The 15,370-nt window shown below is 40.5% G+C and overlaps 1 protein-coding gene across 17 annotated transcripts in view; it reads left to right on the forward strand.

Annotated features, from left to right (window-relative positions):
- The window catches only part of TNRC6B (trinucleotide repeat containing adaptor 6B), a 133,671-nt gene extending 128,063 nt beyond the window's left edge, over positions 1-5,608 (forward strand). For 12 of the 17 annotated variants that reach the window (XM_063322487.1, XM_063322489.1, XM_063322488.1 and 9 more), the window contains 4 exons: positions 1,064-1,384; positions 1,772-1,842; positions 3,722-3,861; positions 4,765-5,608. In XM_063322487.1, coding sequence (XP_063178557.1) covers positions 1,064-1,384; positions 1,772-1,842; positions 3,722-3,861; positions 4,765-5,155 — 923 coding nt within the window. In that variant the 3' untranslated portion in view covers positions 5,156-5,608. The remainder of the gene's footprint in view (positions 1-1,063; positions 1,385-1,771; positions 1,843-3,721; positions 3,862-4,764) is intronic. The other 5 variants (XM_063322497.1, XM_063322498.1, XM_063322486.1 and 2 more) reach the window with 2 other exon arrangements.
- Positions 5,609-15,370: the final 9,762 nt, after the last annotated feature.

A 15,370-nucleotide genomic window follows, 5' to 3' on the forward strand; every position in this document is an offset into this window, starting at 1 on the left:
GTAAACCTGGATTTTTACCCTTTGTTTCAAATTAGTAATTTACTACCTTTTGTTAGTGAGTAGAGCTTAATACATATATTTGCACACACAGGCACATGAGTTCTGATCAAGATAATTCATGATTAAGATAATTCATGACACAAGTGCCTTTTCCCCCAGATTGCCCTGTCTGTGTTCACTGGTTCTCATTACAGAACAAGGGAAAATGACTCCAGCAATTTTGACTTTTGATTTGATAAATGTCCTTTGGTGTCAGGACGTGTGGGTGAATTTGTAGTCTGCCTTCTTAAGGAAAACTGGTTGAGGAAGAGCTTCCAGATATTCGTGACCAATAGTGATGTTTTGGGGAGCGTGTTTGCTTTTAGTCTTTTATTGGACTTTTATAAAAAGGGTTATTGAAATGTGTTAGGGATATCCAGTATTGGTCGTAGCTTTTCCTAAGAGGCATTTGGTAATGTTTTCTAGTAAAAAAAAAGAATAGGTGCTATCAAGATTGTTTAAACGTCCAGCAGTCACACACCTGGGTGGCCTTCTTTACATGTTACTGTTGTGTCAACTCTGTATGAAATTTGTGATTCATTAGAAAGCTTTGATCTTATGGGAGGACATCTTTAGGAGGTAGCATTAGCTTAGTAGTCCAAGAGTGGTAAATATTCATTTCAGCTCTCTGCAAGCTTATGGCTTGAAGAAGGTTCAGTTTCATTAAAGGTCAGTAGTGCCCAAAGTTGTAAGAAATTCTCAAATGAAATGTAGTGTGGACATAAAAGTTGCTGTTCATCTTATTAATGATTGAACATACTGCAACCCATTACATTATCATAATGTAATCATAATGGGGATTATTATTTTTCTTGTCCGCAGATACATAAAATAAGCAAAGATGAACTTACATGTAGCATGGCTTCTGTTTTGTTTGGTATGGTAAATTAGCTGTTGTATGGTTCTCTGTTTTGTGCTTGTCTGCAATATAAATGCAGTCAAAGGGTTTACAGTGATAGTACAGCTAAAGGCTAATTGAATTTCATAAGTTCCTCTAATATGTACAATTTATTTAATCTTCTAGCAAAATTCAGTGATTACAAATCAACATGGTCCCCAGATCCCATAGGACACAATCCCACTCATCTCTCCAACAAGATGTGGAAAAACCATATTTCCTCAAGGAACACTACAGGGCTGCCCCGCCCGCCTCCTGGCCTGACCAACCCCAAACCATCATCTCCATGGAACAGCACAGCATCCCGATCGGTCAGGGGCTGGGGGGCACAGGACTCAAGGCTTCCCTCTGGTGAGAAGAATCAACTGATAGCACCATTGATCAGACCTGAGGAGTGTACGTTTTACAGCACTAATGGTTTGGATGAAAGAAAGTTGCAGTTGTCTGGTAAAAGATAAAAAAAAAAAGTTCCTTCTTGAAATGGAAATTAACTGTCAGTAATTGGGGTGGGGGGTGGAATCCCAGGTCCTGCTGCAGGGGATAAGTGAAGAGGGCTGGGAGCTGCCAGGAGGGAATACCTACTGCATGAGGCCTTTTCAAGACTAGATGCTTTCTGTGGGTGGGAAATTCCTCGAAGATAAAGTTGAGTAAAAAGTGAATCTTGATGTGAAATATGAGGAGAGATACGTGTTTTCAGGACTGAAGATCAGGCTTTCATGTGTTAGCAGGGCTGATTATGCTGATTTTCTCTGAGATTTGAAAGACCTAACTGTAAAGAGAAATGGTTTTCTTTGTATCAAACCTGTCTTGATTGCTCTGTCTTCTAATTTGCAGCATCTGCTTGGAGTGATGGTGGCTCAGTTCGTCCTAGCTACTGGCTGGTTCTTCACAATCTCACTCCACAGGTATTTTCTGTTGTTGTCTCTGGGAACTTGTTTGATTTACCAAGATACAGAGATGTGTATTCTTCAGTTGCTTCTCTTTGAATAAAATCTAACAAAATCAGATTTGTCAGCATACGCAAGATGTGTTTCTACTAAACAGGGCTGCAGTCTGATTGGTTTTTCTATTGTAATCTCTTCAGCTAAATTTAAGATGTTCCATTTTTGCTACATGACCATCATAACCTTTCATTACATAGTTTCAAAAAAAAAAAAAAGTACTGGAACAGAAAGATTTTTCTTAGAAGTGAGGATAAGTTGCATGACCATAATGTGGAATGGTTTATTGCTGCAAAAGAGGCTGTTCTTTGGGATGTTGTCAATAAAAAAGCTGGTGTAGCTGCCAGTTTTCACTCTGGTGTTTCCATAGTGCAACCACAGAATGTTTCCAGCACTCCTGCCAAAAACAGTCTAGTTAGGTTACTTCTGCAAGTGTTCTCAGAGCTTGCTTCCATTCAAAATGAATTCTGTGGAGATCCTGGTTTCAGCAATCCCAATTAGTCTGTGTTTGAGGCTTAGGAAAAGACTGTAGGATTATCAGAAGCACCCTGAGGTCTAGACAGAGACCCCTGTTCAGCAGGATAATTTACCATGCTTCTACTACAATCTAAGAAAACATGAACATGAAAGGAAAAACTAAGGTCTCCTTCAGATCACCCAAAATGGCAAACTGCGCTCCTTTCAGGGAAAAGATTGTTTTGCTTGATGTGAAGGAAACAGCAGCAGTGTGATGAAGAGGTGCAACTCTAAGTCTCCCTTGTGCAAGGTAGTTTAATACTGCTTTAGGAATCATTTAATGGAAGAAGAACATATTTTGGAGGCATTTAAGTTAATAGAGAAGAGAAGGAAGCAGATTATAATTGTCTCTTCCACAACAAATCCTCTATTCATTGTGGGTCGGTTCACTAGAGAGAAGGAAGTGTAAAGGTTAAGGCGGATTCAGAGACTATCTTCATTTCAAGTTTCTGTTTTAACTTTGTCCATATTTGTGCCCGTGCACAACTTCCTTTCCCATCATTTGAGGTTGTATTGTATAATGGGGGGGAAAGGCAGAAGGAAGAAAGTAGCACTTCCTTAAGTATCTGCACACACAGATCCCATTCATGTGTGCGTGTTCCTGTGGCATACCAGGAATGGAATCTGTCTGTACAGAATACCTTGCAGAGGACAGCAGTTCCTGGAGGTGAGTAAGATGCTGTTACTGCCGCAGAAGGAATGTAGGCAACAACTGCTGTAAAAACATTAGTTCAGGAGGAGTGAAGATTGCTGGGTTTCGCAGAAAGATCACTGACTGTTTCTGTAACTAACTGTTTCATAAACTACAAAGACGAAAAAGCACGAAAAATAAGTTTTAAAAACCCATCGTTATAGAGGTGGTATTTCCAGTTTTACGTAGAACTTCTAAATACTGCTTGGTCTAAATTCTGAAGTCAGAGTGCTGAAGACTAACAAATTCTGGTTCCTTTGGTACAAATCGTAATGTCTGAAGAAGGTGAGAAGTACAAGTTACATATAATTACTGGAAAACCTGCCAACATAAGCATAGTGACAATTTAAGAAACTCAGTGAGGTGGGGAAGACTGGACTCAAGCTACAAGTGAGCGGGAACAGTAAGTCAGATTATTCTATAAAGCAAAGTCATCGTAAGAAGTCAAGGCATACTGATTCTGTTTGAAAATTAAATCCTGTCACCTTCGCTCACTTCCCACTGCTTTCACTTGTGTTTCTTTCTGAGTCATTTCTCTTTTAATTTATTTTTTAATTACTGAGACGAAGTTAGGATTGAAGTTCATTTGGAGAAATAATTGCAAACATCTGTTTTATCCTGTTTGTTCTTCCTCAGATCGATGGGTCAACCTTGAGGACGATCTGCATGCAGCATGGCCCACTGCTGACATTCCATCTGAACCTGACCCAGGGCACCGCCCTTATCCGATATAACACCAAACAGGAGGCGGCCAAGGCCCAGACTGCACTGCACATGTAAGCAATCCTGGTGTCTCTTCTCTGTACCCCATTAGTCATGAACACAAAATGCTTTGGAAACTAGTTTCAGGTGTCATGTTTGGAAGGGAATCTTTCCTTTATCAGCAGAGGAAGAGGAGAAATGAAGATGCCTTCTTTAATGGCTGGTGCAAACTGGCACATAGAGAACTAGGAAGGTGCAAGTAGGATGGAATTACAACCCGTATGCACCTTAGTGTACAATTTTCGCCATTTTATAAAAGCGTCTGATTAAAATCATTCTTACATGCGTAACCCAAATGTGTGGGAATCTGATGTAGTTTTGAGATACGCCTGAAATAGCTTACTTGAAAAGCTGCAGATCTTAGGTTTCCTGTTCCTAAGCTTTTTGGAACTGACTGTGGCTCTGGTATGTTTTGAAAATGTGAGAGGTTTTGAGACAAAAATCTTGGGGGGGTGTGGGAGGGTGCTTGTATAAGCCCTTACATTCAGCGAAAACGTTTGAACTATACTAATCTTACCCTGAATTTCACAGGCTTTTAACTTGCTCTTCTGCTGTTTTGTTTGAAAGGTGGCATATGTACATTTACCATTTTAGCTACACTGTATAGGCACTTCTGTTGGTCTTGGTGTTAATGTTAGGACCTTAGCTTAAATTTAGAAAGATTTTCTTGCAGGCATAATAACTGAATGTTGGGGGGGGGGGGGCTGTCCCTTATAAAATGGAAATTCTTGCGCTTTGAGTCAATTTCACTGTTGAGAACAGCTAAAGTTTTCTACGCTCACTCCATTGTGGCAAGCTGATACCTTCTTTGGTTTGTGCACCTAGTAGTGGTGTTGCCATGCCTTCTGAACCCCTTGCCCTTGCCTTCTGGCTTCAATTGTTGTTTTTTTTTTCCTTCCCTGTATCTTGTCTTCTAGGTGTGTGTTGGGAAACACTACCATCCTGGCTGAGTTTGCCACAGATGAAGAGGTTAGTCGCTTTCTGGCACAAGCTCAGCCCCCTACACCTGCAGCAACCCCAAGTGCACCCACAGCAGGCTGGCAATCCCTGGAGACAGGACAGAACCAGACAGATCCAGTCGGACCTGCTTTGAATCTCTTTGGTGGGTCAACAGGGCTTGGGCAGTGGAGCAGTGGTGGCAGCGGTGGCAGCAGTGGGGGTGATCTCACTGGCGCTTCATTGTGGGGGCCCCCAAACTATTCTTCAAGCTTGTGGGGGGTCCCAAGCGTAGAGGATCCACACAGAATGGGCAGCCCTGCTCCCTTACTACCTGGAGACCTTCTGGGAGGAGGGTCGGATTCTATCTGAACTTAGAACTTTCAACTCTGACCTCGTGACCTTTTTTGGAACAGCAGCAGCACTAACTTGACCTTTTCGTTTTTTTCAACTTGCAATAAATACATTTATAAAAGGAAAAAAGAAAACGGAGAGAGAAAAAAAGGTGGGTCATTGACAGACTGTCTGAGCACATAGTTGCCTCCCTTATATAACTTCAGTTTTTTCGTTTGGAATATGAATCCAAAAAGAGAACATATCACTCTTGAAATACTTGAATCATGAACGCCAACTTAGAAAGACAATGTGAAGCAAGTACACATACCATTTAAATTTAAACACAAAAAATTAAAAAAATTAGTTTCTAGTTTTTCACTTTTTCATGTTATACGGAAGTTGTTGCTAAGATACATATATACTGAAAAAATAGCTTTTTAACTTTGTTTGCACTGGGTGTGTTTCCGTCCTTAGGTCTACCATGTTGGGTTGGGGTAGGGGAGGGGTTCAAAAAAAAAAAAAAGGGGTGGGTGGGAGGGGAAGACTTGACGGAGCCTCACTTTAAAAGAAAAAAAAAAATTAAAAAAAAAATTAAAAAAATTAAAAACCCACAAAAAAACAAAACAGAAAAAAAAAAAAAAAAACAAAAAAACCAACACTTTGTGATTGGCTGGTTGATAAGTACCAGTGTGTTCTGGCACATGTAACTGCCCACGTGTGCTTGTTTCTGTGTGAGTGTGTGTGCACATGTTCGTGTGTGTGCATTTTTTTCTCTCTATATATAATCTTGAAGCGCTGCATTGCTGATGGTCAACGGGCTGGCTGGCCATCTGCATGTCTTGGTTCTGAAAGCAAGACAGGCATGGTGGAGTCCCTGTGGCTGAAGCAGAATCCCGTTGGGCTGGATTAAAATTTGTCAGTACATTTTTTTTAAATTCATTTTAGCAGGGTGCTATCTCAAGTCTGCAGATCATACTGAGTGGATAGTTGCTTCCTAGCCCTTGTTCTAACCCTGTGGTAGAGCAGAACACTGCCATATCCAAAGGATTTGGTGAGAGGGGAGCCAGTGTTGTCTTTTGAGTAGCAGTGTATTTATTTATTTATGTCTGCATGTGGGGTTTTTGTACCGAGCGAACCCTAGAATGTTTGTTATATAATGCAAGCCATTTTTTTTCTTCCAACTAGGGGAAAAGAGGAGGAAAGAAGACATTGCCTTTTTTTTTGTGCTTCTAAGACAAATGTTCTTTATTCAGTCTATTACAAGCCTCAATACCTTTAAAAATAAAAAAAAGTGTTTCTTTTCTCCCCCAAACCTATAAATAGGCACCCATATTATTCTTGAAAAATGCATCAAAAGCTTGAAAGTCCAGCCCAACCAAATTAGCCTTTTAATTGATATACTGCTTGCGTTAAAACTGACAAAAACTAAATTGTGTCAGCAAATCGCTGGCCGGCCTGCCTCATCTCCTGAAAGCACATGCAGCTGACTCCTTTCTGCGTCCTTCATGGTGAGCGTTACCTGTGCCAGGCCTTGGTGTATTACAGCGCCAGACCATCACTGACAGAAACGTTTACTTATGAATGTTCTTAAACCAGTGTGTACTTCAGATGTTTCCTTTTGTTTCTCTGTGTTGTGTTTTTTCCTGTGTACGTGGTTTTGCTTAGGGAGGTATATAACTAGCAAAGACTTTTTTTAAAAAAAGTATTGCACCTTTTTTGGTTTTTTTGTTTTTACTTTTTCTGTACTGTTGCTTTTTAATTTCTGTATTTAAGGAAAGGTTTGGGGTTTTTTTAGCATCAGTGTAGTAGTACTCTGGGCAGGATAGGGGTGACCTATAATCTACAGTGATAGCCAGTGTGTGCGTGCATGTGTGCGCTGGGAACAAAACTTCTAAGACCTGTTGTTGTGAAAAGAGGTGTAGCAGACTTGAAGGAACATCCCTTCACATAAAGCAGGAAGTCTTTCGGGGGTGGGGGGGTGGAGCCAGGAGAAGAGGGAAGAGAGATGCCGGTACTTTTTACATAAGTGCTAGGACTTCCACGTGGTGTTGTCTAGCCGTTATACTGTCTAACAAAGTGCCGACATTCAGTACCAGCACATGCCTGTCCATTCCAGCCCTCAGCAGGAGCAGTGCTCGGGCTTTATTACCTGGGGGGGGAGGATAGGGGAGTCTCTTTCTTCAGCGTTTTTTCATTGAAGGATACAACAATGTCTATTACGTTTAACTCTAAGCATGGGTTGGGTGGGGAGAAGTGAAAGCAGATTCAAGTAACGCGGGGGGACGGGGTGGGTGTGCGCGCGCGTGTGTGTGTGTGTGTGTGTGCTGGGGGTGGGAGGGAAGGGCTAGGGAGTTACGTGGCTTTTTTTAATTTGCCCTTTCTATGTAAACCCAATGTCACAAGGAAGACTGACTGAGGGAAATGCTGCATATACACATGCCTGTAGATTTGTATGCAAAGTGTTACGTGACAAAAAGTACGAGTAGGTTTGTATTTGTTTAGTAAACTGGAGTGTGCAGCATACTCTGGCCCCTTCTGAAAATACTTTCCTATCACGTCTCCTCCTTCATCCATCCCACCATGCACAAAGGAACAAAATGCTCTCTTCCAGCTCCTGATAGCTAGTGCCCTTCACGTGCACACATCCATAAAGCTTTGTTTCTGATAGTCTCTGCTCGAAGACCAGCCACTCTCGGACACGCAGAGCAGGTTCTTAAAAGTCCAGTGCCAGCAGTACTTCCTAGTGAAGCGCCTTTGGCCCAAGTAAGCCAGTATCCGTTCTGTCACATGATTTGCTATACACGCTGGTTCATTGCTGTGTTCCACCCTCACTTCTCTCTCCCAACCTGCCCTAAGGTCCCTTTTCCTGCACTTTGGGCTAGTTGAGTTCATTGCGATACTACGGTGAAAGCCGGGTGCTAGAGCCCCTCTTGTTTACAAGACATAATGAGGGATTTGAAATATTTAAAAAGAAAAGCTAAATTGTTCTTCCATTGTAAGCTTAAAGGGAAAAAAATTAAAACGTACAAAAAAAAAAAAGACCAAAAAGTGCATATATATATTTTAGATGAAGACTAACTCTGGGAGCATTTAACAGTGTTTTTGTTTTTATTTTAACATTTTATTTTCCTGCTTTAAATTTGCAAGCATTCTCAGGAATTCTAGGGTAGGAAGCCAGTTTTTTGAAGATGGTTTATTTAACCTTATCTTATCCTAGATAGATGGCTGTTTCTTGTTGATAAACTTTTACAAGTTCCTGAATCTTCAAAATGTTTGAAAGTTTTTACTTTAAAATAAAAATGCTAAAAAAAATAAATAAAAAGAAAAAGAAAAAAAGAAAAAGAAAAAATCTCCAAATGTTACTCTCAAGCGGGGGATCAAGAATTTTAAAGACTGTATAAATTAAAATACGTTAAGAAAACTTCTCAATATCAGCAACAGAAATTCATTGTAATCTTAAACAAGTTGTGGGAGAAGGAAGGGTTATCATTTATAGTGCTTTGTTACTCATGCAGACATGTGTGCAGTTGCATGGAGAAGAGAAGTGCGTGAATGGAAATCTATCACTTTGTTCCCTCTTGATTGAAACTAATTGAAAATATTCTTCCAAGCACCTTTTTAAAAGCAAAATGAAACTGTAAAACCTAATTGAAATGCAGTACAGTTTAACTGAGAGAGTCTTCAGTTAGGAGGACTAGCAGGAAATACATGATGGTGCTTCTTTAAACCACTTTTAAGTAGTACTGAAGAAAACCAGTGCTGACAGAACACCCAATAATGAAGTAGATTCATTATCCTGCCTTTTTCAGTACAGAAAAAGGAGACAATATAAGAAAAACTCCAGTAAAATTTACATTAGAAGTCAACTTTCCTGTTTTCGGCTATTTGGTCAGTTTTTTCCCCACTTGGAGATTTGCTGCTTGCTTTTCTTCACCCACCCCGCCTCCCAGTCGTTCCGTTTTATTTTACATGAGGGAAATATGCGTTAAACTCTTCTGTTCACCCTATTGCTGCTGGCTGTCAGGGCTTACAGTCTTGAACTTCCGAGTTCAGTGTTGGGAAGGCCAACTTCTGTCTCCCAGCTCTAAGGGTCAGGGGCTTAACTCCGCCTGAAATGGCTAGGCTCAAACCCCAAAAACCGCGCTAGTGCCTTTTTACATGCACCCACATGCCCTACAGTAGGGGAAGGGAGGGAAGACGAGGCAAAGTGAGGCAGTATAGCCACTTAATGGAAATAGGTGTATCCGTTCTTAAGGAAAAAGAGCATGCTGCATAAGTGTGTCATGCAATGAGTTACAGTAGTTGAGATAATTTATTATTTAAAAAAAGTCAGATGCCAAATTCCTGTCCTTTTCATATCAATTGCCCAGTGTTTTCGTGTTGTGCTGCGTGTACATCTGAGTGTATACGTGTGTGTTGAAAATAATGCATCAATAATAATAATAATGCGCTTTAAAAAAAAAAAATCCTGTCACAGGCCAGTAGAAGGAGGGTTTATTTAGGGAGTTTGGGATTTTATTTTATCTAGAGGATTTCCGAGTGCTTTGCCAGAGGCTGTGTTTTATCAAATCAGCAGTGTCCTAAAAGAGAAGAAATTGTAGGATTTAGTCAAAAAGAGCCCGGAAACTTGTCATTCACTTGGAAGTGGGTTGTGACTGACTGCTGAAGGGTTGCCAGTCTGGAGCTTGAGCAGTTTGCTGGGTCCAAACCTATTGCAGTACAACAGTCTGCTCCTCCTTTCTGTAAACATGCAAACATTAGCGACTGTCTTCTTGGTGATGTTTTCTTAAATTGTTTAAGTGACGTTAATCTTACTATTTTCCAAATACAGTTGACAGTCCTGTTCCTCTCTAAATTATACGTAGCTAATCGTGGTGGTGTTAGTACCGCTTAGTTATGGCACTCCTAACCATGGGAAGTGATTTCTGAGCATTGTGCTAACCAGACTTATCTTCTGGGGACGACCACTGCTTAATGTTGTCAATATTCTGTTACCATTTGAGTTCATAACAACGAAAAGTCAATTGGAGTTGATGTTAGGGTACTTTTGGGCTTTTATAAAACATTTCCAGGGAGGGAATCAGTGGCTGCATCTTGTTTAAACACCTTGACAAAGAAGGTAGGGAAAAGAGGCTGGTGAAAGCACAACTTGGTATAGACTATGAGGATCTCTTTCCAGATAAAAGTTAAACATAGTATCTTTCACTAAAAAAACACATTTTACTTTCTAAAGTGACAAACAGAGCTCTCTATCATTTTGTTATTGGTTTTGGTTCTCCAGGTTTAAACATTTACAGGTGGTTTCAGCATTCCTGTTTTTTCCTGGTTTTGAATCCTTCAGTGCTTAATTGGTTACCAAAAAAAAAAAAACCAACCCCAAACATGGATGCATTTGTTACCAGCCACTTTGCTTACCCCACCTTGCAGCGTGTATCAAGTTGACGCTTTTTAGTGGGTTTAATAATTCTTTGCTCCATTTGAGTGTTTCATTTTAGCAGTGACAACAAAGTCTAACAATCCAAAAAAAAAAAAAAAAGTGGGGTACAGCTCAGAAACCTGTGTTGAGACTTCTGACATGTATTTTGGAAAGCAGTCTTAGTACCATGTACTTTGCAAGACTTGGCATCTTTTCCCAGTGTTTCTATGCTTTTACCTGGACACTTGCCCAGCAGTCTTGAGAGTGGGTTTTTTGTTGGTTTGGGGTTTTTTCCAATCACAGGGTGTCAGGTTTTCCTTACAAGTTTTTTATTTTGCTTCACGTTAAGTGGCTTGTGTAATGAGCAAGAATATTAAGCCAAGTGTGTTTTTCCTCCACAATATAAACAGGATGTTTTCAACAAAATGGCTGGGATAACCACCTCAAAGATTAAATGATAATTGAACTTTTAAGTTGACCTTTTTTTTTTTTTGCCATGAAATTTCTAAACACTTATTCCTTAGAACTTTTCCCTTTATTCTTTCTTATTAAAAATGCTGCCACATCTTCCACTGTGTCTTAGTAGTGCATCCAAACAGTACTGTAAGAGGTTTTTTTGTTTGGTTGGTTTTTTTGCTTCATTCTTCATTTCGTTTACCTCTTAGGCTTCTAACTTTGTGCATGTTGTTTTCTGTTGACTTTAAGAGGAGTACTGTTTACGTATCTGAGACACCCAAATTTGGCCAAGTCTGGTCCAGGAAATCAGGAGTGATCCTCATGTGGATTAGTCCCACTGACCTTAAATAAGTGAGTACTCCTCTGGTAAGGGCTCTTTGTGTAAGTAAACCTTAGCTGGATCAGGGACAAGGTAGCAGATGAGGACCTGTTGTATTTCCAATGCAGCAAATATCTGTGTTGCGTATATCACATTCACTGTAAATCATGTGACCTTAGTATCTAGGTTTCTCAAGTGGATTGGAAAGCTGCTTTTGTGGTGGATGGTTAGCATCTCAGGGTATGAGTCCTGATTGAGTAAAAGGTAGCTTTTTCTCTCAAAAGAGGTAAGGTTCCCCTAGCAGAAGCAGCTTTCTTAATTGTAAATATGCATGCATGTATTTGTGGGCAGGAAAGTAATGCCAAGAAAACTAAGTTTAAATGAACTATAAAAAAAAAAAACACCAAACAAATGCTGTTGAAGTGCAACTTTGGTCCCAAGTCTGAAACAACATATGCAGAATCTGTTGGTTCGTCTAAATGGATTTTGCACAAAATACCGTTTTAGTTCTCTAGTTTATTTCATACTCTTTTGCAGTGTCAGGAACTGATGCTGTTAGTTACATCATATCAGTCGTTCCCACAGTGATCAAAATACAGGTGTCTAAAACCTAAACTCTCTTCCTTTTCCTTTACCTCCAGTACTAGGCTTCCACCTGTGACAGAAGGGTGTTGACAGTAATGGGGAGAAATATGTAAAGTTTCCCGATGCAGACAGAGCCGGTTTTCCCTGTTGTCCTGAATTCACATCCAAGCCTAAAACACAAAGCAAAAATTATGCTGGAGGAGAGTTGTTGGTTGGGCTAAACGACAGGAGGCTAACTGGAGGTTTTTAGCAGCCTTGCTAGTTCATGTCCCTCACAATGTTTTGCATAAGTGTCCCATCAGTGTAAATACCAGTGTTGCTGAATTTTACCAAAGTTCCCCTGCGGTAGATATAGGAAACAGGTCCATTTTGTAGTGACTCACCAAGCAGAGCTTTGTCTACAGTAGAATTCAAGGGTCTGTCTACATTGCTGTTAAAACTGAGTCAGGGTCCTGTTTAAAATATAACTATTTTGTGGTGTTATGTGAGACTTTAAACTTTGTGATGTAGTAACTATAGCTTCTAATCCTTATATGAAAAGTGATTTAAGGTTTCATCTGTGCTACAAAAAGCGCCACAGCTCCTGATGGTTTGGAGCCTATTTTTAAAACTATTGTCAGGCCAAGATAGATGCAGCTTCATCTGTGGCACGCAGCAGACAACGTCCGTTTGCATCCACGGTTTGCGTGCGTGTTGCTTTTCATCGAGCTATGCAGGAAAGTTTTTTCTCTAAAAGTCTCCCAGAATCCTGTGCTATATAAGCAAGCTTCTAGCAAATCAAGTGCCCTCTGCAAAGAGCCATTTTCGCCCTGTATGCGTGACAGTTGGGACTGGTGATATTCAGCAGTGTTAGGGCTCCTGTTAACTTTGTAGTGAGAAAGGGATTTTTTTGACTTGACTCTGACGGCTTTTCTGTAAATGAATACAGAGCACTCCAGGAGAAAAGAAAGAAAAAAGAGAAAAGAAAAAAAAAAATTAGGGAAGAATGCATTGTGCCAGCCAGCGTTAAGTATTTTTGCAGCAAACATTCTTGACTGTGGTGGGCAGAGGAGAAGGGAAGAGACTGGAGAAGTTTGCATGGGTGCACAATACAAGGAGGCAGTGCTTAGCAAGAAATGTTTCCTTGAGCACTAAATGCCTCCTCTTGGGTATTAGTGTGTGTTGTTGCATTCACAGAACTAACTTCCTTGCTTTTTATTTTTTTTAAATCTGTTTAGTTTTTTAAATTGAGACAAAGTGGAAGCTTCTCCTGTTTCAGATGAAACACAACCATAAGTGAACATTTTCTTCATCATTTACTGTTGAGCAGTAAGAGCAGGTTGCACAGCTCGTTAGACTAGCTATTTTAGTGACATGGTTATGATATTATGTGCTTTCTTTCCCCTCCCTCTCCCTGCCAGATATGGCTTACCCTTTCTATATAAGGCGCTGTGTGGGGGTTTTTTGTTTTGTTTTGTGGACGTGTGGAGAAGAAGCAAAATGAAGTGAAAATGCAAGCCAAGGTAGAACAGCCTTACTTTAGAGGGTAGCCTTACAACAGAGCTTTATAGTGAGTGTGCTGTATTCCAAAATATGTAAGCCAAAAACATAAAAAGCATTCATTTATGCAAAAAAAAATAAAAGAGGTGTTGGAAGACTTCTTTAATATGTACCTTCTAAAGGTAGAGTAAGGTCTCACCAAGTGATACGTTATTGTGATACTTCTTGCTGGGTCAGTAGGGAATGGGTTGGGGTGTAAGCGCTTAACGTTTTCCTCCTGTTTTTACAAGCAGTAAGTTAAATGTGGTATTTATGAATGTGCCTTTGTGAGTATAGTGGCTGTCTAATTGAGGAGACCGCTTGGGCTGGAGGGGAGAGACAATGGTCAATTTATTCTTTCAAGAGGTCAGACGCGGAGATTGCAGCCCACTGGTCCCTTTTGACAAGCAGCGTCTTTGGGCTGGTCTCTACACTGCACAATACGTATTCATATGTGGTAGAGATCGGGGCTGGGGCGGGGGGGGGTGCGAAGGGATGTCGTGTGATGCGCAGAAGCTGTTGATAGTTTTAGGCTAGTCTGCCGTTGCAGGTTGAGTTTGTATATGTATTATGTGGCTTCTCTTTATGTTTGTGTGCATGAGTGTGAGTGCGTGTGGCTTTATTTTTTGTAAGCACTGGAGAATTGAAACACAGTGATGTTTGAGACAAATTTATACATGTAGAGAAGATGATGTTTTGTAGCTTCTGTTAAATAGTGGGTGCAGGCACACTTTTACCCTCTCTGTCCATGTCCTGATAAAAGAAACAGGAAAATTTTATTTTTTTCAACCCTTCAACTTCCAGCACACTTAACGTTGCCATTTAAATGAACAGGGTATTACACAAGAAGAAAAAAGAGCTTTTGAAATGGTGAGGTAGAAGTGTTTAAAAGGAAAAAAAATCTGAAGTAATTTTTTGTTTCTTCGAAGCTGTTTGTAGCTAAACATGGGAATCTGCAGTGTCTCCTTCCATTTGTTTTTTTTTTTTTTCTAATAATTCACCTCTTCGTCCCACCCAAAACATGAGGTGTACGAGATCAAGAGCTGTTGCTGTAGCCCTTCGTAATTCCCACCCCGAAAAGAAACTCCAGTGGGATCCCTCAGCTCTATTCAGGAAGACAAAGAGAGGAGAGACTCTGCAGTTTTCTTTGCTTCGCTCTCATTCCTCTCTAATGGCCTTGAAATGTATTATTATGCAAATGTGAATTTTGATACTGAACTTAAGAAGAGGTTGTTTGTTCTTTTTTCAAAAAAAAGGTCCCATATGTGGTCAGCATTGCTTCTTTATTTTGTAAGTGAATTGTAAACTATGCATTCTGCAAAGGGGGTGTAGGGGACAAAGATAGCTTTGCTAAACTGTTCAGGAGTTTCTGTGTCCATGGTATATCCATTATAGTTTGGGGAAGTGGGGAGGTGATGACTTTGAAATAAAAAGGAGTTGATAAGAACCTCTCTTTTTCAGAATTTGGCCAATAGGTAATGGGGCAGAGATTTGGAAAACTAATGTTGACTGCAAAACAAAATCAGCTCTAAACCTTGCGCAGGATTGTGAATTCTAGCCGTGCAGTGTTAACCCAGGGACGACAGGGTGAATGGGACACCAGCTCTGCCTGGGAAACTATCTACCGCCTCCTGTGTTCTGGCCCTTGTCAAGCTCAGGAACTCAAAGAATCCAAATTCTTTGGATTTACTACTCGTTTTCCATTACAGCAGTCCTTGCGCTCTTCCAGAAGAATTGGAACAGAGCTGGGCCTTGATGTCTACACTTCCTTCTCCATAGAATTTTCTTTGCTGCTGTTTCTGGCAGAGTTCGTAACAGTGACAGCGCAGCTATGGACGAGATGGTGGAGGTGGTACTTTCTAGTGCTGATCAAAGCGCGACTATGAGGACTGCATTTTTTCAACATCAGCAGCTGCCACTGCTTTGTTGTCTGGTGTTACTGCCGGTGACTTAGCGT

The sequence above is a fragment of the Chroicocephalus ridibundus genome, chromosome 1 (genome assembly GCF_963924245.1).
Source record: "Chroicocephalus ridibundus chromosome 1, bChrRid1.1, whole genome shotgun sequence".
NCBI classification, from domain to species: domain Eukaryota; kingdom Metazoa; phylum Chordata; class Aves; order Charadriiformes; family Laridae; genus Chroicocephalus; species Chroicocephalus ridibundus.